Genomic DNA, 27722 nt, shown 5'->3' on the forward strand with positions numbered 1-27722 from the left:
GCTGCGCTTCAGTTTCAGCTCACAGACGGATGGTCTGACATTCTCCTGTAGAATTCTCTGATACAGAGCAGAATTCATGGTTCCTTCTATTAAGGCAAGTCGTCCAGGTCCTGAGGCAGCAAAGCATCCCCAAACCATCACACCACCACCACAATGCTTGACCTTTGGTATGATGTTCTTACTGTGGAATGCAGTGTTTGGTTTTCGCCAGGCATAATTGGACCCATCTCGTCCAAAAAGTTGACTCAAGTTTGCCAAAAAGCACCTGGATGATCATCAAAACTCTTGGAAGAACGTTCTATGGACAGATAATTCAAAAGTATAACTTTTTGGACGACATGGTTCCAGTAATGCCTGACGAAAACCAAAATCAGCGTATAATGACACCTTTCTTTTTAAGCCCTGGATTTCTAATCCCTTGATATTATTGTTGGATCTGATTTTAATAGCTAACATCTCAATGGCCGTAATAAATAATAAAGCGGGAAAATAAAAGTAAGGCATGTGATATATCAGAAATTGTGTAATATAATTATTGTCAACATAAAAATAGTTTATAATTATAAATACAGTTTATATGGGTTTTATACCAATTCTCTGTATAAATAGCCTCTAAAATATATGTAAACAGACCATAAATGTCTCAGTTTTAGTTTTCTTGGAAAGCTGTGAGTGCTATTGTATGATACAATATCAGTACTTGTTGCATTTACAACTTGTCTAAGTTCTATCATCAACTGTTGTCAGCCAGTATATGGCTGGGGATTGACTGCATTGTTTGAATGGAATGTTGCCATATTGGCAGTTAGACACATTTATGGAATCATTCCTCTAAAACTGGCTGGTTAGCTAACAAACATACAGTGCAGGTACACTATATATACAAAAGTATGTGGACACCCCTTCAGATTAGTGGATTCAGCTATTTCAGCCACACCCGTTGCTGACAGTGTGTATAAAATAGAGCACACAGCCATTCAATCGCCATAGACAAACATTGACAGTAGAATGGCCTTACTGAAGAGCTCAGTGACTTTCAACATAGGATGCCACCTTTCCAACAAGTCAGTTCGTCAAATTTCTGCCCTGCGAGAACTGCCCCGGTCAACTGTAAGTGCTGTTATTGTGAAGTGGAAACGTCTAGGAGCGACAACGGCTCAGCCGCGAAGTGGTTGGCCACACAAGCTCACAGAACAGGACCGCTGAAGCGCGTAGAAATCGTCTGTCCTCGGTTGCAACACTCACTATTGGGTTCCAAGCTGCCTCTGGAAGCAACATCCGCACAATAACTAATCGTCGTGAGCTTCATGAAATGGGTTTCCATGGCCGAGCAGCCGCACACAAGCCTAAGATCACCATGCGCAATGCGAAGCGTCGGCTGAAGTGGTGTAAAGCTCGCCACCATTGGACTCTGGAGCAGTGGAAACGCGTTCTCTGGAGCGATGAATCACGCTTCACCATCTGGCAGTCCGACGGAAGACTCTGGGTTTGGCGGATGCCAGGAGAACGCTACCTGCCCGAATGCATAGTGCCAACTGTAAGGTTTGGTGGAGGAGGAATAATGGTCATGGTTCGGGCTAGGCCCCTTAGTTCCAGTGAAGGGAAATCTTAATGCTAAAGCGTATGATGACATTATATACGATTCTGTGCTTCCAACTTTGTGGCAACAGTTTGGGGAAGGCCCATTCTTGTTTCAGCATGACAATGCCCCCGTGCACAAAGCGAAGTCCATACAGAAATGATTTGTCAACATCTGTGTGGAAGAACTTGACTGGCCTGTACAGAGCCCTGACCTCAACACCATCGAACACCTTTGGGATTAATTGGAACGCCGACTGCGAGCCAGGCATAATCGCCCAACATTAGTGCCCGACCTCACTAATGCTCTTGTGGCTGAATGGAAGCAAGTTCCCGCAGCAATGTTACAACATCTAGTAGAAAGCTTTCCCGGAAGAGTGGAGGCTGTTGTAGAGGCAAATGGGGGGACCAACTCTATATTAAAGCCCATGAGTTTGGAATTAGATGTTCGACGAGCAGGTGTCCACATACGTTTGGTCATGTAGTGTAAATTCTTCAAATTCATTATTTTACATTTGATCTTATCACAGCACTGGCAAACAATGGTTGGCAAACTCCCTGACCAAAATGGCTGACCTTTATAGTCCCAGTCAGTATTAGATAGAATGTCGCAGCCCTGCCCAACTGTGGGGAAATAATAACAGCACAGCAGTTTTTCAGGCATGTTCTGTTATTTCTGTATAACAAAAAATCAACGACGAAGTTGGCTCTTTTACAATTGGGGTCAATAGGAAATAATGTTTTCCCAAATTTGTGGTCGATGGGAATTCCTTATTACGTGAATATGGACTCGGGTGTATACCATCATAAGAAGATTCATGTCCATTCTAGTATTCTAATTCCTAATTCTATGCCTTCCACACGGTAAGGCATTGCCAGTCTTAGGCTTAGTCTAGATCTGTAACTCAGATCCCTGGACTGTTGTAACTCTCTTACATAGCCTAGCCCTAGCATCTAACCAACTGGAGGAAGACAAGACAGACAGGAAAGAGATGGTGAGAGCGTTTGGGTGGGGAGGTAAGAGCAAAATATTGGCATGGTGAGAAGAAGCTATAGTGGTTTTAAAAACGCTCTTTTTGACACATTGAATTGTATGTTTAATGTTTCAAATGACAGATTTGAGTGTGCAGTTCCACTCTGTGTGCATTCAATTAATGAAATTGATACACACCTCGTGATCATTCACACTTTCCAAGGGCACGCAATGACAGAATGGTTTTGTGGTGCCGGTGTTGACTTTGGCCTACACATCATGTAATACTGTCATACAAAAAATCACAAGATCTGGCATTCCGGCATCCATCCCAGCAAGTACATGATCATAAATCTGAAAACCTAGCTAACAGACATGACACAGCCCTGTAAAACCCCTCTAGATATGAATCCTCTGGCTTAGTTTACAGTATATTATTGACTCCTGGTTTAACCCAGCTGACCTGACTTCTCCTGTAGGCCTAAGATTTTACTGGGATGCCTTTACTGACTTGATTTGATTTGATCGACTCAGTTTGATTCTCTGTTTGTTGTTCACAGAATGTGCCATTATTAGGAGTTGACTGTTAATAGATAGTGTAAATAAATGTTAAAAAGGACTCAATAAAGATAGACCTAATAGACTGGTTGTCTGACAACATGACAAAAATGAAGCGTGCGCATGGATGTGGCCGGAAGACTGAACGGTCAGATAGCTAGCAACAATGACAAGAAGCTGCCATGTGGGGAATCGTAGGTGGCTCGTTTCAGCTCGTTGTATCTTTGTTATTGATACCATGTCTTGTTTTGACTGATGTCATGTCTATGCTAAAGTGCTCATTGTGCAAAGGTATTTATGTTTTCAAGAAACATTTGGAGACCTATATACACTGCTCAAAAAAATTAAGGGAACACTTAAACAACACAATGTAACTCCAAGTCAATCACACTTCTGTGAAATCAAACTGTCCACTTAGGAAGCAACACTGATTGACAATACATTTCACATGCTGTTGTGCAAATGGAATAGACAACAGGTGGAAATGATAGGCAATTAGTAAGACACCCCCAATAAAGAAGTGGTTCTGCAGGTGGTGACCACAGACCACTTCTCAGTTCCTATGCTTCCTGGCTGATGTTCTGGTCACTTTTGAATGCTGGTGTTGCTTTCACTCTAGTGATAGCATGAGACGGAGTGTACAACCCACACAAGTGGCTCAGGTAGTGCAGCTCATCCAGGATGGCACATCAATGCGAGCTGTGGCAAGAAGGTTTGCTGTGTCTGTCAGCGTAGTGTCCAGAGCATGGAGGCGCTACCAGGAGACAGGCCAGTACATCAGGAGACGTGGAGGAGGCCGTAGGAGGGCAACAACCCAGCAGCAGGACCGCTACCTCCGCCTTTGTGCAAGGAGGAGCAGGAGGAGCACTGCCAGAGCCCTGCAAAATGACCTCCAGCAGGCCACAAATGTGCATGTGTCTGCTCAAACGGTCAGAAACAGACTCCATGAGGGTGGTATGAGGGCCCGACGTCCACAGGTGGGGGTTGTGCTTACAGCCCAATACCGTGCAGGACGTTTGGCATTTACCAGAGAACACCAAGATTGGCAAATTCGCCACTGGCGCCCTGTGCTCTTCACAGATGAAAGCAGGTTCACACTGAGCACATGTGACAGACGTGACAGAGTCTGGAGACGCCGTGGAGAACGTTCTGCTGCCTGCAACATCCTCCAGCATGACCGGTTTGGCGGTGGGTCTGTCATGGTGTGGGGTGGCATTTCTTTGGGGGGCCGCACAGCCCTACATGTGCTCGCCAGAGGTAGCCTGACTGCCATTAGGTACCGAGATGAGATCCTCAGACCCCTTGTGAGACCATATGCTGGTGCGGTTGGCCCTGGGTTCCTCCTAATGCAAGACAATGCTAGACCTCATGTGGCTGGAGTGTGTCAGCAGTTCCTGCAAGAGGAAGGCATTGATGCTATGGACTGGCCCGCCCGTTCCCCAGACCTGAATCCAATTGAGCACATCTGGGACATCATGTCTCGCTCCATCCACCAACGCCACGTTGCACCACAGACTGTCCAGGAGTTGGCGGATGCTTTAGTCCAGGTCTGGGAGGAGATCCCTCAGGAGACCATCCACCACCTCATCAGGAGCATGCCCAGGCGTTGTAGGGAGGTCATACGGGCACGAGGAGGCCACACACACTACTGAGCCTCATTTTGACTTGTTTTAAGGACATTACATCAAAGTTGGATCAGCCTGTAGTGTGGTTTTCCACTTTAATTTTGAGGGTGACTCCAAATCCAGACCTCCATGGGTTGATAAATTTGATTTCCATTGATCATTTTTGTGTGATTTTGTTGTCAGCACATTCAACTATGTAAAGAAAAAAGTATTTAATAAGATTATTTCATTCATTCAGATCTAGGATGTGTTGTTTAAGTGTTCCCTTTATTTTTTTGAGCAGTGTAGTTTACATATTGTCAACAGTCTAAGCCCACCCTGTCTGTCTTGCCTCATAGTTGTGCACCCAACGCTTTTGTTGCTAAACAACCGACCCATCTAACAGAGGAAAAAGTAAATAAACTCATTTGGAATTACGTGTAGGCTTACTAATCTATACAAACTATTGAACATAACTGACTAAATGTCAAAATTGACCAATAAATTAATAGATGAATAAATAAATGTAGATAAACACACCCTTCTCTTCCTGCTACAGGTGAACTCTTGGAGCGGCTCCATAGAGATCGGGGTGACGTCTCTGGACCCGGCTGGTCTCGACTTCCCCAGCAGTGCTACGGGTCTGAAGGGAGGCTCCTGGATCGTGTCTGGCTGCTCGGTGCTACGTGACGGCCGCTCCGTCCTCGAGGAGTACGGCCGCGACCTGGACCAGCTGTCTGAGGGCGACCGTGTGGGCATACAGGTAGGTAGCCTATTGGCTTAGCAAGGCGGACTAGTGGCCGGAAGGTCGCCGGTTCAAGCCCCAGGCAAGGTACTGAATTGGTAACAGAAGGTGTACTGGTCTCTGATCCTTGCCGTTGTGCCCTTGAGCAAGGCACTCAATCTCTACAATTGCTCTCCATCCAGCGGCGCTGCTTCATGGCTGACCCTGTGCCTCTCAATTCTCTGTGTATTTGGGGAGGTTTAGATAGGCTAGCCAGAAGTCAAATGTCTGTTTCTCAAAAAATGGACAATGAGTTATCACTTTTCTTGTTTCTGTTCTACTGTACAGCGGAGCGCCCACGGCGAGCTCCACCTGTGGGTGAACGGGCAGGACTGTGGCGCAGCTGCCAGTGGTCTCCCGACGGGCCTCTGGGCGGTGGTGGACCTCTACGGCAAGTGTACGCAAGTGACTGTGGTGAGCTGCGAGCCGCCGTCCTTGGCGGAGAGAGACACTGAGAGGGAGACGGTGGAGGAGGTGGAAGAGGAGGTGGAAGAGGAGGTGGTGGTGTGCGGGGTCAGGGAGGGGGACGTCGGGGGTCTGACGTCAGTGGTGATCCTGGCAGCGGCGACAAACGGGACGATAGAGGAAGGTAGGAGGTTGTTGATGTTTTTGTTGACAATGTTTATCTATTGAAATGGAGGGTTTGTTGTGTCATCGTGTGAAAGGGTGTAGTAATGAGGGAAAGACTCTTCTCTCTTTTTTGGTTTGTCTTCTCCTTCCTGCTTTGTCTCAGTGCCTGAGCTCCCTCCTACTCATAACCGACCTGACAAGCTCCCCAACAACCTAGAGCCTGAGACTGGTAAGAAAATCAAAACCCTAAAACCTCTACCCCAATCTCTGTTACATTTGGTCAATTGTGCAACTGACTCGCCATCTTTGTCTCTCTTTCCCTCTTTCTTTCTCTCACACAATCTCTCTTCCTCTCCACTCTCTCACACACACTATTTTTCTCTCGCCTGCCCCTGTAGTGCTGACAGAGCACCAGCTCTTTGACGTGTTAAACAATGCCATCGTATCCCTTTACCGCTCAGAGGACAACGGGGGAGGAGGGGGAGACCTGGGGGGGGGTGGAACAGGGACAGACTCAGGAACAGGAAGTAGAGGGGACAGGGGGAGCATCAGCGGAGGGGGATCCGTTAACAGTAGTGACAGCGGGGGCGGGACCGGCAATACTGGAAGCGTCAATAACAGCCCTGCAGGCGGCGGAGGGGCGAGACCCGGGGCACTGACGGGCGGGATGCTAACCAATGATGCGCTGCTGTTCCACGAGAAGTGCGGCACACTGATCAAGCTGAGCAACAACAACAAGACGGCTGAGAGGCGGCGACCGCTGGACGAGTTCAACAACGGCGTGGTCATGACCAACCGGCCACTTCGACACAACGAGATGTTTGAGGTGCGGCCAATCACTTGCTCCGATACTGAGATATGTGAATGCTTGGAAGGAGTTGAAACGAGGGCCTTAGATCAAGGTGTTTTACAACAATAATAACATTTGTCTGGTCATTCTTAATTTGAATGCTCATAAGGAATAGCCTACATAGCACTGTCATAGTAATAACATAACAGCTGTCATTGCTGACACCAGCTGTCATAACTGGTTACGTTAATTTGGTTAGCATCCCGCCCGTCATAACATGTTATGACGCTGGGTGTCAAGTGAAGTGTTACCGAATATTCATATGTTACAGCCACAGGGTGTGAATGAATAGATTAGTGCATTTCCATTGGGGTCTGATGGACTGTAGCTTGAGATGAATAATGTAAAATGTAAAAATATTAAATGTTCCTATAATCTAAAAGAGAGTGAGAGAATTCCTTAGAGACCAAAGCAGGGAAGGGACTGCCTGAACTTCTCCAATAAGAAACGCTTGTTTCCGTTTTCCGTTGCAATACTTTTTGCGCCCCTGGTTTCTGAATGCGCCCCTGGTTTCTGTTGTGCCACAGATCCGCATAGATAAGCTGGTGGACAAGTGGTCGGGGTCGATCGAGATTGGCGTGACGACACACAACCCCAACAACTTGGACTACCCAGCCACAATGACAAATCTGCGCTCAGGTACGTAACATACACACATACATACACACGCTAGCGAGGTGTTGCTCAAACCCAATATACAACTTGATCTATTCATTCCACAACAAACTGCACACATGTTCAATCCCTCCAGGATTCTGCGATCAATTTTGTTGTTGTTGCAAAAGCAACAATTCCCCGCATATTATGCGAGGGCTTGCAAGTTTGACCAATCACCGCACTATTTTTACAATAAAACAGTAAAATCATCACAATATTATCGCATAAAACTGACCCGTCACTGCAGTACAAAAAGAGGGCTTGCATTTTCAACCAATCACCACACATTTACCACATAATATGGTTAAATCAAGCTACACGTCAACAAACCTTTTCCTTCGTCAGCGTGTTTTCGCGAGAAACTTGACAGTCATTGCATATTGCCATGCAAAATGTCATTATCTTTTGCCCGCAAATATCACCAAAAAATCCCAGCGAAATCCAGGAGGGGCTGTTCATTCTTGTTCTTTGCAAAGTATAAGGCTACATTGATAGAAGTTACAATCTATCTGCAATATTAAGCTGATCTACCCCCAGAATAAAAAGAAGAAAAAAAAAAGAAAAAAAAAAGTATAAGGCTACATCTTGCTGTGTGTTTCTTTCTTGCCTTCCAGGTACAATCATGATGAGTGGCTGTGGGATCCTGACTAACGGCAAGGGAACCCGTCGGGAGTACTGTGAATTCAGCCTGGATGAACTGCAGGTCAGTGTCTCACGCACAGACACATATAGACACACACATCCCTAACATCTTAACCATGACACTCTCTGTGACTTCCATTCCAGGAGGGGGATCACATAGGCTTGATGCACAAGGCCAGCGGAGCTCTTCACTTCTACATCAATGGCATCGACCAAGGTGAGAGTGACACGGCAGGAGCATCCGTCAATGTAACGGGGGATTGAATGGCTGTAGCATGGTGTTAGAGCAGGGGTGTCAAACGTCCGGCCCGCGGGCCGGATCAGGCCCGCAAACGGGTTTAATCCGGCCCGCGAGATGATTAATTTTTTTTTTTTTTAAATTAAAAAATTGTAAAGTATAAAAATGCGCTGCAATTTAAAATAAACTGCTGTTCCAATTGCGTCCAATAGCAATTGTGTTAAGCAAGCAAACTGTTTATACCGGGGCAGAGCAAGTAGGTCAAGCACGTGCAGCCAATGACCTACTTTGTTTTGCCCGCGATATTTATTACGGCTTCTACTTTTAACATGATGTGCTTTGGCACCCTCATTGCCCCAATATGTCTCTGTCAAAAAAGAGAAAAGTGGACGCAGAGTGTTCCAAGAAAAATGGTCATCCTATTTATTCACGGAATTGAATGGGAAAGCTGTATGTTTGGTGTGTTCAGAGCATGTTGCAGTGCTGAAAGAATATAACCTTCGTCGCCACTATGTGAGTCTTCATGCCGACAAATATGACAACTTTCAAGGATAGCGGAGATGAGAGAAGGTGAATGAACTGTTGGCGGGTCTGAAGAAACAGCAGTCTGTGTTTACTCACAGCCGAGACATCAGTGACGCTGCAGTGAAAGCTAGCTACCTCATTGCTAATGAAATCGCAGTGGCTTCAAAACCATTTAGTGAGGGTGAATTTGTAAAAACATACATGATGAAGGCAGCGGAGATTGTGTGCCCTGAAAAGCGGCAGGCTTTTGCAAATATCAGCCTGACAAGAAACACAGTTGCAGACAGGATTTCCGATCTTTCAGTGGATTTGGACAGCCAGTTGAAGCAAAAAGTAATGTCATTTATTGCGTTTTCGGTTGCAATTGATGAAAGCACGGACATTACAGATGTTGCACAACTGGCCATTTTCATCCGCGGAGACATTGACCGTCACCGAGGAGTTCGTGGAGTTGGTGCCGATGACAGATACAACGACAGCAGCTGATATTTTTACCGCACTCGTCGCCGCGCTGGACAGGGTCGGAGTGGACTGGTCCCGCGCTGTCAGCCTGGCTACAGATGGTGCGCCCTCAATGATCGGGAAAAAAGCAGGCGTTGTGACAAAGCTCAGAGAGAAAGTGCAATCTGCAAATGGAGGACGTGATTTTTTGACTTTTCACTGTATTTTGCACCAGGAGGCTTTGTGTTGCAAGTCATTAAAGATGGATAACGTCATGAAGGTGGTCATCCAAACTGTTAATTTCATCCGATCCAGAAGCCTGAATCACCGTCAGTTTGACAGCCTTCTCAGAGAGAAAGACCACATCTATGGCCTGCCATACCACACTGAGGTAAGATGGTTAAGCCGAGGTGCTGTGCTGAGGCGTTTCTTTGATTTACGAGAAGAAATTGAACAGTTCATGGAAGAAAGGGCAAACCAGTGTTAGAATTTCATTCCGCAGAATGGATGCAGGACCTTGCATTTATGGTGGATGTTACAGAGCACCTGAATAACTTGAACAAACAGCTGCAAGGGCGCAACAACGTTGTCACGCAGTATTATGACAGCATACGTTCTTTCAAGTTGAAGCTGTCATTGTGGGAGACGCAACTTGCCGGTGGTGATGCAGCTCACTTCCCCTGTCTGAAAAATGTGTGCGCAACCCAACATGTGGCAGACATGAAGCGGTTCAAAGATAAAATAACGGGACTGTTACGGGAGTTTGAGCAACGCTTTCAGATTTATGTTTATATGTTTTTATGTTGATGTGCTATTGTTTTTAATTGTTTTTATTTTATTGTATATTTAACCTATTCTTGACTCTGTGGTTCTTGCACTTGTTTGGGGAACAGGATTTCATTATTTTTATCTACATTTCTGCCTGAGAAATGACACCCTGATATAGTTCTGTGATATACTTCTGTGAATCACTGAGGCATTGTGTGTTTGTGTGTTCTTTGTCCTCAGAACTTTCAAATAACTTGAGGTGTTTTATGATTAATAGTGATGTTGTGCTTTTGGACACTGTCCACAGGCTCCAGCTTTATGTTTATATGTTTTTATGTTGATGTGCTATTGTTTTTAATTGATTTTATTTTAGTTGTATATTTAACCTATTCTTGACTCTGTGGTTCTTGCACTTGTTTGGGGAACAGGATTTCATTATTTTTATCTACATTTCTGCCTGAGAAATGACACCCTGATATAGTTCTGTGATCTGTGAAACAGTTCTGTTAATCACTGAGGCATTGTGTGTTTGTGTGTTCTTTTTCTTTAGAATTTTCAAATAAACTTGACGTGTTTTATGATTAATAGTGATGTTGTGCTTGTACTATTTTGGACACACTGTCCTCAGGCTCCAGCTTTATGTTGTATGTTGATTGTATTAAAACAAAGAAAACAATCTGAAGTTGTTGTTTTTAAGTTATATATACCATGATTTTTCCGGTCCGGCCCACTTGGGAATAGATTTTCCTCCATGTGGCCCCTGAGCTAAAATGAGTTTGACACCCCTGTGTTAGAGGGATAGGAGCTTTGAGCTCATATGTTGATAGAGTAGCTATTAACATTGCAGTGTGAAGGACAGGCAAACCATAATGCTGCAATTTATATGGTAATACTAAAAATGCATGAAGTATATTATTTATTAAGAGGCACATCGTTGAAATGCTTGCTATGTTTTACATACTTGTTGTCATTTGATGGATTGTTTACATAATTGTCATGCAGAGGAGTTTTGCCCCATACAATGTATAAATATCATTGTCAGTTCGAGAAACACGTACAATTGCAAATCATTACCACATTTCATCCAAGTCGTTCATAACCTCAATTTGACCTCTGACCCTGCCCCCTAGGCGTGGCAGCGGCCCAGACACCCACTGTGGTCTACGGCGTGGTCGACCTCTACGGCATGGCGGTCAAGGTGACCATCGTCCACAATCACAACCACAGCGACCGTCTCCGCCGCAACAACGCCATCATGCGGGCGCTGTCGCCAGATGTTGGCCGCCCCCGGCCCGCCCTCTCCCTCACGCCGGACCCCGACGCCCCTGACCGCCTCCTCTTCCACTCCAACTGTGGCCAAAAGGCAGCCATCATCAGCGAGGGCAGGACGGCGCTTCGCCCTCAGTACGTATTGTAACCATGGCCTTGTTTCGAACAATATCATATCTTTACCAACTGTTTAAGATTTAATTGGTCATAGTATATTTAAGCAGTAAGGCCCGAGGGGGTGTGGTACAGTGCCTTGCAAAAGTATTCATCCCCCTTGGCGTTTTTCCTATTTTGTTGCATTAAAACCTGATTTCATGTAATGGACATACACAAAATAGTCCAAATTGGTGAAGTGAAATGAAAAAAATAACTTGTCTCAAAGAATTCAAAAGAATATATAATGGAAAAGTGGTGCGTGCATATGTATTCACCCCCTTTGCTATGAAGCCCCTACATAAGATCTGGTGCAACCAATTACCTTCAGAAGTCACATAATTAGTTAAATAAAGTCCACCTGTGTGCAATCTAAGTGTCACATGATCTGTCACATGAGCTCAGTGTGTATATATACACCTGTTCTGAAAGGCCCCAGAGTCTGCAACACCACTAAGCAAGGGGCACCACCAAGCAAGCGGCACCATGAAGATCAAGGAGCTCTCCAAACAGGTCAGGGACAAAGTTGTGGAGAAGTACAGATCAGGGTTGGGTTATACAAAAATATCCGAAACTTTGAACATCCCACAGAGCACCATTTAAATCCATTATTAAAAAATTGAAATAATATGGCACCATCACAAACCTGCCAAGAGAGGGCCGCCCACCAAAACTCACGGACCAGGCAAGGAGGGCATTAATCAGAGAGGCAACAAAGAGACCAAAGAGAACCCTGAAGGAGCTGCAAAGCTCCACAGCGGAGATTGGAGTATCTGTCCATAGGACCACTTTAAGCCGTACACTCCACAGAGCTGGGCTTTACGGAAGAGTGGCCAGAAAAAAGGCATTGCTTAAAGAAAAAAATAAGCAAGCACGTTTGGTGTTAGCCAAAACGCATGTGGGTGACTCCCCAAACATATGGAAGAAGGTACTCTGGTCAGATGAGACTAAAATTGAGCTTTTTGGCCATCAAGGAAAATGCTATGTCTGGCGCAAACCCAACACCTCTCATCACCCCGAGAACACCATCCCCACAGTGAAGCATGGTGGTGGCAGTATCATGCTGTGGGGATGTTTTTCATCGGCAGGGAGTGGGAAACTGGTCAGAATTGAAGGAATGATGGATTGCGCTAAATACAGGGAAATTCTTGAGGGAAACCTGTTTCAGTCTTCCAGAGATTTGCGACTGGGACAGAGGTTCACCTTCCAGCAGGACAATGACCCTAAGCATACTGCTAAAGCAAGACTTGAGTGGTTTAAGGGGAAACATTTAAATTCCAGGTTGTAAGGCAAAAAAATTGGAAAAATGGCAAGTGGGGTGAATACTTTCGCAAGCCACTGTATATTACATAAATATATACATTTGATTTAATTGATTTGTTGATTGTGTGTATTTTTCCTCGGGCAGTGCTTCGGACGACTTCAATCACGGCGTGGTCCTGAGTGGCCGCCCGCTGCGCTCCAACGAGGTGTTCCAGGTGCGCATCGACAAGATGGTGGACAAGTGGGCGGGCTCCATCGAGATTGGCGTGACCACGCACAACCCCGCCTACCTGCAGCTGCCCTCCACCATGACCAACCTGCGCTCAGGTAATACCAACCAATCAGGTAATACCAACCTCTTACCCCTACCCCCTAGCAGGGTTACTTGTAGATCTGAAAGCAATACACTAGCAGGCCCAACTAGCCTTCTTTTTAGGCTAGGGGCTTGATTCATCTACTTTTCCATACTCAAACAATGTTTGGAAAGGGCTGTTGATTGACTGATTTGATGATTTTGTTGTAGTTTGACTGATGTTCTGGATTTGTTGTAGGTTGACTGATTTGATTATTTTGTTGTAGGTTGACTGATGTTATGGTTTTGTGTCCCAGGGACTTGGATGATGACCGGGAACGGGGTGATGCACAACGGAACCACCATACTGGACGAGTACGGACACAACCTGGACCGACTCAAAGTGAGTGGGAGACATACTTTACAGTCATCCTTAGATTAATAAACTCTATCCCCCTCTCTCTATTTCTCATCCTCTCTCTCTCTCTGTCCTGTTCCTGCTCTCACTCTTTTTCTTCTTCTCACTCACTATCAACACTTACATTCTATCGTACTTCTCACCCATATCACCTGTTGTTGTGTGCTTTGAGGTTGTCAATTTAACACTGATCTCTTTCTCTCTGACCCCTGTCTTCTCTCTCCAGGCGGGGGACACAGTGGGTGTGGTGCGTAAGGAGGATGGGAGCCTCCACTTCTTTGTGAACGGGGTGGCGCAGGGCCCGGCGGCGTGGAACATCCCACTCAGCGTCTACGCCGTGGTGGACCTCTACGGCCAGGCCGCGCAGGCCACCATCATGGACGACATGGGTGAGCATGGAGGAGGGTTGACAAAGATAAAGGTTCCCAAGACAATTCCAAAGGCTTCTAGTGCGTCACAGATCAAAAAGGTTTTGGAACCACGTGTATACTGAAGACATGGAAGTGTATCTGTAGATAGTATGTGAATATCCTCATCCAACTAGCTTTGCCTCAACAACCATCCACAACCATTTCTACGCTCTCTAGCAGATCTCCCCCCTCTCCCTGAGGACAGCTCGGAGGGCCCCGTCGTCATGTCGCCCAGCAGCCCATGCTCGGTCGCCGGGGGCAACAGTGCCAACGACCTGCGCTTCCACCAGCTGCACGGCACTAACGCGGTAATCACCAACGGGGGGCGCACCGCCCTCAGACAGAACTGTCGATCCGAGTTCAACGACGCCATCGTCATCTCCAACAGGTCAGTGACACACACACACACACACACACCTGCGTCATCTCCAACAGGTCAGAAGGTCCACACACACACACACACATGTGTTTGTGTGTCCTGACTGTGTGTTGTCCGTTTTCAGGTGCCTTCGAGATGGAGAGCTCTTTGAGATAGTCATTCAGAAGATGGTGGACCGTTGGTCGGGGTCAATAGAAGCAGGTAAGATAATGGCAGGTAAGGCGTTTCTATTTAACCCTCTCGACCTTCTCACACAGCCCTATCCACACACACAGCAGTGGGGTGATATATGTTTGTCCGTGTGTGTTCTATCCAGGTGTGACCGCCATCAGGCCAGAAGAGCTGGAGTTTCCTAACACCATGACGGATATAGACTACGATACCTGGATGCTTAGGTGTGTGTGTGTGTTGGGTGGGGAGATGTGAGTGTTTTGTGTCTGTCTCAGTGCTTGAACATTCTAAATGAATGATTTTCAACCCTCTTGTTTTGAAACATAGATTAGATTAAATCTACTGTTATCGACTCCTACTGTTGTATCTATCTACTACAGTGGATCTCACTAAGTAGCATCTAAGGGAATACCTTCCTCTGTCTTGTGCATGAAATAAACCAAGTTTAATTTGAACTCCCTCTCTCACCCCCCCCCCACCAGTGGCACGGCCATCATGCAGGACGGCAACACCATGCGTAACAACTACGGCTGTGACCTGGACACTCTGACCACGGGCAGTAGGATCGGCATGATGCGCTCGGCCACCGGCGACCTTCACTACTACATCAACGGGATAGACCAGGGCGTGGCCTGCACCGGGCTGCCGCCAGGTAAAGGTGAATGGAACCAGTTATCATAAACCCCATTTTACGACCCCATACATGGGCTAGGGGTTGGGGACAAAAGGCTCATGAATTGATTGGATTGAAATGGAACTGATGGTGTGTACTATGCACTTTGATGCTAAGTGTCTCTGAATAAATCCACTTAGCAGCTCTCTTGTGCTAAATCAAGGCTAGTCTCATTGATCTCTTTGTCAAGCGTCTCCACTTTCCAAATATATGGTGAACTTGGTAAACCCCTCTTTCCTCTCTCTCTTGTCTCCCTCCCTCCTTCCCTCCATTAGAGGTGTACGCGGTGATAGACCTGTATGGTCAGTGTGTTCAGGTGTCCATCACCAGTTCCTCTGGCCCTCAGGATAACAGTCTGTGTACCAGCAACATCACAGAAAAAAGCTTCCCCATACACTCCCCAGGTACTGACCATGGATGGATGTGTGTGTGTGTGTGTTATTTTCTCTCAGGCTATGGATCTAAATAAGTTGTTGAACGACAGTCTGGCTCACATCTCTCCTTCTTCCCTGTGTGTGTAGTGGCAGGCGTGGCCCACCGGCTCCACAGTAAGCATGGTAAAAACGTGGTTCTGCTGGGAGAGGGCTGCCAGGCCGTCAGGCTGGGAGGATATGCACACGGCATCGTCTTCAGCGCCAAGGAACTCAAAACAGAAGAACTGTTTGAGGTGCGTAGTGTTCTGTTATCTATTAGACTGCTGTATTTCCATAACACTTGATTCATCTGCTGTCTCATACACACACCCACTTCATAACATTAATTATTGATGTTGTATTATTGTCCCTCCACCCAAACCCCAGGTGAAGATAGACGAGGTGGATGACCAGTGGTCTGGTTCCCTCCACATGGGTCTGACCACCCTAGCCCCTCCAGAGCTGCCCTCCTGCCCCATTTCAGGCCTGTCCCCCTCCCTCACACAGCTCCGGGCCAAGGTCACCTGGCTGCTAGCGGGGTCAGAGGTCAGACGCAACGGGCTCCTGCAGAGACAGAACTACGGCGCCTCCCTGGACAGACTGACGGTGAGAGACAGGACGTTGGATTCCAGAGCTCTGTTGAATCAATAATTTGTACTTATTTTGTCAGTTGTTGCAGAAACAGAGAGAAACATGGGGGGGAGGGAGGGAACAACAGGTTGGGATTGGAGGAAGAAAGAAAAGACAAAGATGGACACTATAAACATTAGTGCATATGGAATGGATAGAAGGATTGTGATGAATAGATTAATAGCTAAGTAGGTACTACATTTGGTGCCTGAGTTGGATTCTGTGTGTGTCTAGGTGGGGAACCGCGTTGGGGTGAAGAGATGCAGCGATGACACCATGCACGTCCTTATCGACGGAGAGGACATGGGACCAGCTGCCACCGCTGTGGCCAAGGTACACACACACACACACTTCATGAACGTACAAACTGTTCTCTCATACACACACGTCATACTTGTTCAATTCACACATGATTGTTTTCCTAGACTTGTGGGGACCAAACAATTGATTCCCATTCAAAATCCTATTTACCTTAACCCCTAACCCTAACTCCTTACCCTAATTCTAACCCTAACATGCTGACCAGACCGCACAGGTGTTGATTTTTTCCTCCCACACCAGACACGATCAGGACATGCAGGTTGAAATATCAAAACTAACTCTGATTCAACTACAGTGCCCTCCACTATTATTGGCACCCCTGTTTAAGATGTGGTCGAGGACTTCCAAAAATTCTAATTTTTTTAAAAACAACATAGAACCCAAATGCAAAAAAAGAGAAAAATCCAACCTTTTATTTAAGTACATTACTTTGGTGGTAAAAAAAAAAATCACACATTTAGAAAAAAAAAAACTTGAAATCATGTGTCCCACAATTATTGGCACCCCTAACAATTCCGCTGAAATTTTTAATATATATTTTTTTAAATATATTTTTCTGTAGTTGCTAAAGTTGGTCAGGGTATCTAGGAACTTTTAATTAGTAATTCATGACTTCCTGTTTCCCTGGGGTATAAATATGACGTGACACAGAGGCCTAATTCTCTTACCCATTTGTCAACATGGCAAAGACAAGAGAACACACCATTCAAGTAAGGCAGATTTGTGTCGACCTTCATAAGTCAGGCAATGGCTACAAGAAAATAGCCACTCGCCTTAACTTGCCCGTATCTACAGTCAGAGGAATCATTAAGAAGTTTAAAACAACTGGAACAGTGACAAACAAGGCTGGAAGAGGTCCCAAGTTTATCTTGCCACAACGCACAGTGAGGAGGATGGTAAGAGAAGTAAAAAAAAGTCCTAAGCTCACTGTCACAGAATTGCATCAAAGAGTGGCATCTTGGGGTCACAAAGTCTCCAAAACAACCATCAGACGCTCTCTACATGCCAACAAGCTGTTTGGGAGGCATGCAAGGAAAAAGCCTTTTCTCACTAACACTCACAAACGTCTGGAGTTTGCTAAGCGGCACTGGGACTTCAACTGGGATCGTGTGCTTTGGTCAGATGAGACTAAGATTGAGCTTTTTGGCAACAAACACTCTAAGTGGGTCTGGCGTAAAACAAAAGATGAGTATGCCGAAAAGCACCTCATGCCCACCGTGAAGTATGGTGGAGGATCTGTGATGCTGTGGGCCTGTTTCTCTTCCAAAGGCCCTGGGAACCTTGTTAGGGTGCATGGCATTATGAACGCTTTGAACTACCAGGACATTTTAAATAAAAACCTGATGGCCTCTGCCAGAAAGCTGAAGATGGGTCGTCATTGGGTCTTTCAGCAGGATAATGATCCAAAACATGTGGCAAAATCTACACAAAAATGGTTCAGCAGTCACAAACTCAAGGTCCTCCCATGGCCATCTCAGTCCCCAGACCTCAACCCAATCGAAAACCTGTGGGGCGAGCTAAAGAGGAGAGTGCATAAGAGAGGACCCAGGACACTGGATGATCTAGAAAGATTGTGCAAAGAAGAATGGTCAAAGATCCCTCTCTCTGTGTTCTCCAATCTTGTGAAATGTTATAGGAGGAGATTAAGTGCTGTCTTGTTGGCAAAAGGGGGTTGTACAAAGTATTAACATCAGGGGTGCCAATAATTGTGGGACACATGATTTCAAGTTTTATTTTTTCTAAATGTGTGATTTTTTTTTTTTTTTACACCAAAGTAATGTACTTAAATAAAAGGTTGGATTTTTCTCTTTTTTTGCATTTGGGTTCTATGTTGTTTAAAAAAAAAAGGAGAATTTTTGGAAGTCCTTGACCACATCTTAAACAGGGGTGCCAATAATTGTGGAGGGCACTGTATATTAACTTGGGGACAGGTCGAAAAGTATTAAACATTTATGGCAATTTAGCTAGCTAGCTTGCTGTTGCTAGCTAATTTGTCCTGGGTAATAAACATTGGGTTGTTATTTTACCTGAAATGCACAAGGTCCTCTACTCCAACAATTAATCCACAGATAAAACAGTAAACCAAGTTCAGGCTTCCTTCAGGCTTCTTCTTCTTCTTTGGACTTTATATGTCGTTTGGCTACCAACTTTAAGATGCATTACCACCACCAACTGGACTGGAGTGTGGACCTCAGTTAATCTTTCAATGACCCACGTGGGTATATGGTCCTAAAAACCAATGAGGAGATGGGAGAGGCAGGACTTGCAGTGCGTCGAGCGTCACAAATAGAACCAAGCTCTATTTTAGCGCCTGGCTACACAGACGCGCGCGAGCAGTGTGGGTGCAATGATTGAATAACATCTGTGTACATTTATTTTGCAACGCTCGCGCATGCGTCCGGTCTGGTCAGCATGCAATTGTAAACCTAAGCCTAAAATAGCCTATTTCCTAGTAGGGACCGGTGAACTGTTCGAATGTTCCTTGTTTTACTAACACACAACACCCCACCCCACTAACCCCCACCTCTCTCCCCTACCTATAGAACGTGTATGCAGTGTTGGACCTGTATGGTCGTGTGACAGCGGTGTCCATCGTCAGTTCATCAGTGCTGGAGGACGCAGGGCGCATCAAGGCCCCCTCCCTCTCCTCAGACAGCTGCAGCGAAGGAGAGGAGGACCGCACACCGGTGAGACACGGGTGTGGGGATAGAGGGATAGAGGGAGAAGGAGATAGGAGAAAGGTGAGGGACCGATGGATGATATGCTTTCGTCTGGATCTTCAGTGATTATAGCTTCACAACTATAATGTTAGACTTTGTGTCTTGTAAAGTAAGAAAATGTGTGGAATTTTTATTTCTCTGCTTTTGTCATGCAAGCATCTCAAAGTACAGAAGGAAACCGGCAATTACTCCATAGGTGGTTAAATACACTGAGTGTACAAAACATTAGGAACACCTTCCTAATATTGAGTTGCACCCCCTGCCCATTTTTCCCTCAGAACAGCCTCAATTTGTCAGGGCATGGACTCTATAAGGTGTCGAAAGCGTTCCACAGGGATGCTGGCCCATGTTGACTCCAATGCTTCTCACAGTTGTGTCAAATTGGCTGGATGCCCTTTGGGTGGTGGACCATTCTTGATACACACGGGAAACTGTTGAGCGTGAAAAACCAAGCATCGTTACAGTTCTTAACACAAACCAGTGCGCCTGGCACCTACTACCATACCCCGTTCAAAGGCACTTGCATCTTTTGTCTTGCCCATTCACCCTCAGAATGGCACACATACACAATCCATGTCTCAATTGTTTCAAGGCTTAAAAATATATTTTTTTACCTGTCTCCTCCCCTTCATCTACGCTGATTTTAAGTGGATTTAACAAGTGACATCAATAACGGATCATAGCTTTCACCTGGATTCACCTGGTCAGTCTGTGTCATGGAAAGAGCAGGTGTTCCTAATGTTTTGTACACTGTATGTGTGAATTGATCTAAGGCAACAGAAGTAAATACAGTTTGTTTCATCTCCCTCTCCTCTCTATCTTCTCTCCTCTCTCCCTCTATCTCCCTCTCCTCTCGATCTTCTCTCCTCTCTCCCTCAACCCTCTTTCTATCTCTATCTCTCCCTCTCCCATCTCTATCTCTCCCTCTCCTCTCTCTCTCTCTCCCTCTCCCCTCTCTATCTCTCCCTCTCCTATCTCTCTCTCCCTCTCCCCTCTCTATCTCTCCCTCTCCTCTCTCTCTCTCTCTCCCTCTCCCCTCTATCTCTCCCTCTCCTCTCTATCTCTCCCTCTCTCTCGATCTCTCTCTCTCCCTCTCCCCCCTCTCTCTCTCCCTCTCTCCTCTCTCTCCCTCTCCTCTCTATATATCTCCCTCTCCTCTATCTATCTACTCTCTCTCCTCTATCTATCTACTCTCTCTCCTCTATCTCTCTCTCCCTCTCCCCTCTCTATCTCTCCCTCTCCTCTCTATCTCTCAATCTCTCTCTATCTATCTACTCTCTCTCCTCTATCTATCTACTCTCTCTCCTCTATCTCTCTCTCTCCCTCTCCCCTCTCTATCTCTCCCTCTCCCCTCTCTCTCTCTCTCTCCCTCTCTCCTCTATCTCTCCATCTATCTACTCTCTCTCCTCTATCTCTCCCTCTCCTCTCTCTATCTCTATCTATCTACTCTCTCCATCCATCAGGTTGAGACTGGTGAGCCGGCCCTGGTGCCCAACACAGTCATGGCCTTCCTGGAGAACCATGGGAAGAACATCCAGCTGTCCAATCAGAACCTCACGGCGGCCCGCGTCTCCAGCTACAACCAGGGCCTCCTGGTCACAGCACAACCCCTGCCCCGACAACAACTGTTCCAGGTACTGTGTGTGTGTGTGTGTGTGTGTGTGAGTGATGGGGTTAGGGGTGTGTGTGTCAGGATTTGATTGGGGTAGCCAAGGGGGTGTTTAATTGTTGTATAGGGACACATCTTTTATAGTGCATTCTGTTCCCATAGTTGGTGAATGACATTTCGACTATCAATGTTGCCATAGTTTCAGATTGACCGCCTGAACGCGTCGTGGACGTCGTCCCTGTCGCTAGGGGTGATAGGCCACTCCCCAGACCGCCTCAACTTTCCCTCCACTGCGTGCTGTCTGAAACGCTCTGTGTGGCTGCTGCAGAGAGACTCTGTCTTCCACAACTCACTGAAGGTACTGGACACACACCAGTGTTTCCCCTATATTCTTTTAGCAGCAGCGCACCACCGCTGCTAAATCATTGCCGCCACTGCAAATAACAATTCTGCCAAGATGAGCTTTTAAGATCAGAGTGACAAGGTACAACAAGTTACATATCTTCCTCAGATTGTCATCAGATCGTCTGAGAAACCTCCAAACTAACTAGCTTGTAATCCTGGAAGTGGAACCATCCCTATTAAGATACAGTAACATTACACAAGTGAAATAATTTTTGCGGTTAATATAGAAGTGGCTGGTGATTTTATTGAGATCAAGAGATAAAATTAAACTGTCCTCGATTTTCAGATGAGTTTCAAAGGAAGAGAACATTTCATTTTAATGCATTTGACTTAAAAAAAAAGTCAACTTAAGTTTTGTTGAATAACTGAAAAGGTCCCCCCCGCTATCTCTGCCACAGCTACTGAATTAATTCCTAGGGGAAACACTGCGCGCACACAAACACACACACAAGGTACACACACACACACACACACACACACACACACACACACACACAAACAAGGTACAGATAGCAAGACAAACACAACACGCATCTTAATTGAAATGTACCCTCTCCCTCTCTTCTCTCTTTCCCTCCATCACTTCACCTCCATTCTCTCCCCGTTTTCCTCCCCATCAGATCTGTGAGAACTATGGTCCAAACCTGGACACATGTCCAGAGGGTACAGTCCTGGGTCTGCTAGTGGATGTGAACAGCTGTCTGCACCTTTATGTGAACGGTATGGACCAGGGAGTAGCAGCCCTGGACATCCCTACACCATGCTACCCCCTCATAGACCTATACGGACAGTGTGAACAGGTACGTCTGTCACCCGCCCCCACTCCCATTCAAAACGGTCCGAATTATTTTAGAGGTTGAAGAAGTTCAGACATTTCTACCTGGACATGATTTAATGATGAACGGTCATGGTGGAAAACCAGACCAGCATCCAGGCAGCCCTCTGAGCCTATATCAGGTGGGAGGGCTGGGATTAGCGTTTCTAGCTATTGATCTAAAAGTGGCCCCGAGTAGGACTGAGTCCCAAATGGCACCCTATTCCCTATATAGTGTGCTACTTTTGACCAGAGCCCGGTCAAAAGTGGTGCACTATTGGGCTCTGGTAGCACACTATATAGGGAATAGGGTGCCATTTGGGACTCAGTCCTACTCGGGGCCACTTTTAGATCAATAGCTAGAAACGCTAATCTACTAGTCTTTCGCTCTATGACCTTTAATCTTGAAATACCTCCACCTGGCCAAAGTTACACAGTGTAACAGTCATAATCCCAATCTCATTTAGACGCTCCGTAATCCCAGCCCTCCCACCAGGCCGGTTTAATGATCTCAGTTGCCCAGCCTGGCCTGGGACTGCATAATCTGTGTCACACCAGGGGCCGAGAGATTTCAGTGACACCCTCTGATGTCATTGTCATGGCAGGTTACCATAGTGACCAACGTGTCAACCGTGGGAGGGGAGAGCGGCGAGGCGCGTTGCCAGGGCGACATGGAGAAGGCTGACATGGTTGATGGTGAGAGGAGGAGAGCATGACGAATATGTCAACTTAATACAGGCCTTTTACATCTGTGGCTCTGGGCTGAACCAGTGCTAACCTTTGACATCTGACCTCCAGGGATCAAAGAGAGTGTGTGCTGGACACCCCATCCAGAGGTCAACCCCAACAAGACCTGTGAGTACCAGGCCCTGTGCTCGCGCTTCAAGGACCTGCTCGCACTGCCAGGTGAGGAACATACACACTACTGTCTCTGTGTACTGCCCTCTCTCTCTCTCTGTCTCTTTCTCTGTCGTCTCTCTCTCTCTCTCTCTCTCTCTCTCTCTCTCTCTCTCTCTCTGTCTCTCTTTCTGTCTCTTTCTCTGTCTCTCTCTCTGTCTCTCTCTCTCTCTCTCTCTCTCTTTCTCCGTTTCTCTCTCTCTCTCTCTTTCTCCGTCTCTCTCTCTCTCTCTCCGTCTCTCTCTCTCTCTCTCTCTCTCTCTCTCTCTCTCTCTCTCTCTCTCTCTGTCTCTCTCTCTGTCTCTTTCTCTGTCTCTCTCTCTCTGTCTCTCTCTCTGTCTCTGTCTCTCTCTCTCTGTCTCTCTCTCTCTCTCTCTTTCCCTGTCGTCTCTCTGTCTCTCTTTTTCTCTGTCTCTGTCTCTCCGTGTCTACTCGTCTCTCTGTGACTTAATCATAACTTCTCCATATTTCATTTTTCTCTCCCTCTCTCTGCCCCCTCCCCCTATCATCTCTCTCAGATGGTTACTTCAACGAGGATGCTAAGTATAACCTGTGTTACTGTGAGTCGTGCCACAAGCTGCGGGGGGACGAGTCCTACTACAAGAGAGGGGAGCCCCCCCGGGATTACGCCCTGCCCTTTGGCTGGTGCCGCTTCGCTCTGAGGTCAGAGGTTACAGACAGCCAATCAGTGGGCTTCAAAAACTGTCTTCAACCAATCACACTGTAGCTCAGTTGGCTGCAAAACTATGTTCAACCAATCACTCTTAACATCAGTGACGGTGCTCTTCAAGTCCAATTAATCAGCCTGAATTAGTTTTATCTAGTTCAATTAACTAATTACTTAATTAATTACTTATTTTCACCTTGATGGGAGAAGGAAAGTAAAAACAGTAAAGCTTTGAGAACTGGCTTTGAGTATCAATGTCATAGGACTCTGGTAGAGGGGTTATCTAACAACTTGGTGTGTATGTTCTCCCTCCCTACAGGATCAAGCCCCACTGTGAGGTGTCCAATTCGTTTAAGAAGTGGCACATAGCCTACCACGGCACCAGCGTAGGGGCTCTGAGACGCACCCTGGACCATGCTCAGCTGCTCTCTGGTACGACATGGCATTTGTTTCCTTATCCACTTTATGGACTAACTAACTGTTGTGAATTGACCACAGGTTGCTTATTTTGATGAGCATATCACCTCAAGGTGTTTCTCTCCGAAAGCAATAACCGGATTTCAATTGGCCCAGCGTCGTCCGGGTTTGGCCGGTGTAGGCCGTCATTGTAAATAAGAATGTTCTTAACTGACTTGCCTAGTAAAATAAAGGTAAAATTAAAAATAAATTAAAATAATCTAGCCTTTTGGAACTCATGGTCGATTTCCAGAACCATTTCCATCACCACAAACATTTCCCCTAATGATTAAAGAATGGTGATGGTGTTGTAAATGAACTAAACCGTGTTGTCTTGGTGTTTCAGGGACGTCGTCCATTTTCTCTGTGTCTCCGTTGAAGACGGAGGGTCCTAACGGCTACAGTGAGCCAGAGGAGAACAGCAGCAACAGTCTCCCTGACAGGGACAGGGAGGCGCCCCGGGTACAGCTGTCCCCCACCATGCGCTACTCCGGCCTGGAGATGTTCGCCCCCAAAGTGCAGTACGTGTCAGTCAATACCACTATTTTCTGCCCTGTTATTTGTCCCATCTATTGTTGCATCTCTCTCATGCTCTGCTCTCTATCTGCCTTTTGCTCTTATTCAAATTTAAATGATTATTACTGTCTTGTTCTTTCACTATCTTGCTTTCATTTTTCTTCCCATGACTCCTGCTGTCCTCACTCTGCCCTTTCACTCTCTCCCTCCAGATTCCGGGACCCCCGTTCTCACCGCTGTCACCAGGCCCAGGTGGGTTTCCAGGTGTGTGTGCGGCCGGGCTCCTATAAGGTGGGGGCCCAGACCCTGGGAGCCAGCGAACCCCTGGATCCCCGCTTCAGCAACACAGAGATCGAGTGGATCACTAAGGAGCAGGGGGGCACCGTCCTCTACGGCCTGCTCATACGGGTGGAGTGATAGCGGGAGTGATGGAGAGATTGATGGATGGAGAGAGAGAGAGGGGGAAAGGGAGCTACTCTATCCCAGCGGTGCCTCCAAAACTACTACTTCTCCATCAAACATATTCCAGACTTTGAGACTCTTTGGAATTTGTGGAATTTCCCTCCTGTTCCTGTTGCTGGGGGGATTGTTGACTGACAATTCAGTATTATTTTTGTTTTGTTTATTTTGGACAATGTTTTGTTTATTTGTTTTTGTTTGTTCTCTGACACTTTTAACGGGAAGGAGCTAAGGTGGATTCAGAGAAAAACAACCAGACGGACACTGCCTGCACTTTATGTTTTGGACACTTCGTGGGCGATTAATTTTTTATTTTAACATTAATTTTTTATCCTTCATAATACAACACTTGTTTTTGGTCACAGCTATTTTTCTTTTAGCGCAGTTGTATTGTCCTCCCCCCTCTCTCTCTTGTTCTCTCCCTCTAGCTCTTGTTTTTATCAACCCCTATGCCCCAGACTGATCCGTTTGGTTCTCCTGTGAAAAGGCACAGAGTGCACAACCCAAACCGGTCATGTTGCGTTCCAAGACTTGGACCGTTTGTTGAGCCACTTCGCAACGGCGACCTCCACCCGTCACCGCCTGCTGCGCAAGACGGTCACTGACTATTGGGTTTTTTAAACGAAAGACTTAACCACGGGTCAGAAGGAAATGGAGGAAAAGAGCGATAGATCAAACAATGACCCGAAAGGAGGAAAAAATACTGGAAAATAACCCTGAACAGGAGGACCTGAGAGCATCTGTAGAGGGAGGAACTCAAAAACTGCCGCAAAATGTTTACAGGTGTAACGCTAACTGCACTGATCTGAAAACAAAGGATAGGTGAAAACGATCAGGTGGCTGTTGCCTAATGGGAATTTACTTTCACCTGTCCAGTTCCGGTTCATTCATATCAGTGCAGATAAAGGAAAGGAGACGAGGAGAGGAAGCCATGAAGGACTATAGTGATGGAGACTAACACCACCGTCAGAACTAGTGGGAGAGAAATGTTCAATGTTTTTCAACCAGTCAGTCTGGCCATTAAGCTTTGTCTCCTGAATTCTCCCCTATCACTGCTTTACACCTGTCATATTCACTTCACTGGAGGTTAGAGGGATTCTACACATGCAGTGTAGAGGGAATAACAGGAGTGTGTTCAGCAGGGAGAAAATGTTTTGAAAACGGGGAGGTTCTACCTGAGCTTGTCCAATGAGAAAACAGTTGTTTTCCTTTGCTAAATGTCATTCTTTACGGTGTGCCATACTAAACATGACCCTGATGCATAAAGGCCCAGGCCCGATTCTATTTAAACTAGTAATCGAAATGGGCCCGGACCTAAAGATATCTCTTCTCATTTTCTATAGCTAGTTCAGGAGGAAAACGTTGCGTAACGCTGCAGATAGAAATGTCATGAATAGAGCTGACAGCGTTCTATACCAGAGAGGCATGTTTGTTCTTCATAAGGTATTTCTATCTGAACTTTCCACAACGTTGTGCCCTGCTGAACATACCCGTTTTCACACATCGTTGTTTACACTGGTTACGTTTGTCTTCCTCTGATCCATCCATTCTGTCATCGTTTACCAGGGAGGAATGTTCAGAGCCAATCACATCATAGGGGTGTGGCTTCACCTTGGCGTGTTCATGCAGACTCTTGGGAAATGGAGTCTTTTTACGAAATGCAGGCCCTGATGCTGGAGTTTACGTTGCGAATGTGATTCATAAGGGTTTTTGTCGTTTTGTTTTTCGTAGTCCGTTTACGTTCTACCTGTCTGCTTTACGTTAAAACTAACACCCTTCAGTTTACATAATACATTACATAGATTAACACAGGGGTTCATTCATTCCTGATCCAAATATTCAGCTAATATTTGATTGTATTTGGACAGCTCTCCAAGCATATCTTTTAACCATTCTGTTTTGTTTGGCAACAAAATTATCTGAGATACTTACATACATCACTACATGCATAAATAACCCAGCCATCTTGCCAAGTCATTGTTTTGACAAAAAAGGAGAGGAAAACAGTGGTTTTGAGTCAAGATTCAGTCGACTTTCCTCACACAAAACTGTGTATAAACTAATTTATTGCAAAAAAGGTGGGGTTTGAAAAAATGTACTTGCTTGCAACGTCCAATCAAAATGTGAAAAATATATGGGGTTGTTTAAAGGCCCAGTGCTGCTTTTTACCATAATTAATTTGTATTATTTGTATTTTTTTCTGTATGTTGCGTTGTACAGGTTGTTACATAACATTAAATCATCTTCCTGATTTGTAAAAAATAAAAAATGAATAAACCAATAGACAGTATGCACATTATGACTCTGGACTGGCTTCATGTGTTTCTCCTTTTTAGGCTTTCCTTGGTCTTGGTTCCTTTTTTACATAATTTATTTGGAGTATAATCTTTTCTCCAGTCACTGACATGTTATTGCAGTGTTGCATATTTCCTCAATCACACCTTTTTTCACAATTATTTATAGGACTGATTTCTTAACGGCAATAGTGTTCTATCAGCTTTCCCAAAAAACTGACGGCTCACTCAGGCTCTGTTGCCTTGCCAATGTGTTATGATGACTCGTTCAAGTGCTAGTCGGAACCTAGGTCGGAACTAAAGGA

The 27722-nt window shown here is 45.8% G+C and overlaps 1 protein-coding gene across 7 annotated transcripts in view; it reads left to right on the forward strand.

Annotated features, from left to right (window-relative positions):
- The window catches only part of LOC121554141 (neuralized-like protein 4), a 33156-nt gene extending 5734 nt beyond the window's left edge, over positions 1 to 27422 (forward strand). The window contains exons 2-30 of one of the 7 annotated variants that reach the window (XM_041867599.2): positions 5273 to 5476; positions 5786 to 6086; positions 6231 to 6296; positions 6466 to 6893; positions 7445 to 7556; positions 8189 to 8277; positions 8361 to 8433; positions 11319 to 11592; positions 13019 to 13218; positions 13483 to 13568; positions 13810 to 13972; positions 14171 to 14381; positions 14497 to 14588; positions 14689 to 14767; positions 15026 to 15201; positions 15492 to 15620; positions 15738 to 15883; positions 16017 to 16235; positions 16494 to 16592; positions 19124 to 19267; positions 20764 to 20934; positions 21109 to 21267; positions 21935 to 22114; positions 22734 to 22824; positions 22927 to 23034; positions 23544 to 23688; positions 24012 to 24124; positions 24495 to 24669; positions 24877 to 27422. In XM_041867599.2, coding sequence (XP_041723533.2) covers positions 5273 to 5476; positions 5786 to 6086; positions 6231 to 6296; positions 6466 to 6893; positions 7445 to 7556; positions 8189 to 8277; positions 8361 to 8433; positions 11319 to 11592; positions 13019 to 13218; positions 13483 to 13568; positions 13810 to 13972; positions 14171 to 14381; positions 14497 to 14588; positions 14689 to 14767; positions 15026 to 15201; positions 15492 to 15620; positions 15738 to 15883; positions 16017 to 16235; positions 16494 to 16592; positions 19124 to 19267; positions 20764 to 20934; positions 21109 to 21267; positions 21935 to 22114; positions 22734 to 22824; positions 22927 to 23034; positions 23544 to 23688; positions 24012 to 24124; positions 24495 to 24669; positions 24877 to 25081 — 4638 coding nt within the window. In that variant the 3' untranslated portion in view covers positions 25082 to 27422. The remainder of the gene's footprint in view (positions 1 to 5272; positions 5477 to 5785; positions 6087 to 6230; positions 6297 to 6465; positions 6894 to 7444; positions 7557 to 8188; positions 8278 to 8360; positions 8434 to 11318; positions 11593 to 13018; positions 13219 to 13482; positions 13569 to 13809; positions 13973 to 14170; positions 14382 to 14496; positions 14589 to 14688; positions 14768 to 15025; positions 15202 to 15491; positions 15621 to 15737; positions 15884 to 16016; positions 16236 to 16493; positions 16593 to 19123; positions 19268 to 20763; positions 20935 to 21108; positions 21268 to 21934; positions 22115 to 22733; positions 22825 to 22926; positions 23035 to 23543; positions 23689 to 24011; positions 24125 to 24494; positions 24670 to 24876) is intronic. The other 6 variants (XM_045211905.1, XM_041867600.2, XM_045211904.1 and 3 more) reach the window with 6 other exon arrangements.
- The last annotated feature ends 300 nt before the right edge of the window (positions 27423 to 27722 follow it).

This window comes from Coregonus clupeaformis, chromosome 39, assembly GCF_020615455.1.
Source record: "Coregonus clupeaformis isolate EN_2021a chromosome 39, ASM2061545v1, whole genome shotgun sequence".
Classification (NCBI taxonomy): domain Eukaryota; kingdom Metazoa; phylum Chordata; class Actinopteri; order Salmoniformes; family Salmonidae; genus Coregonus; species Coregonus clupeaformis.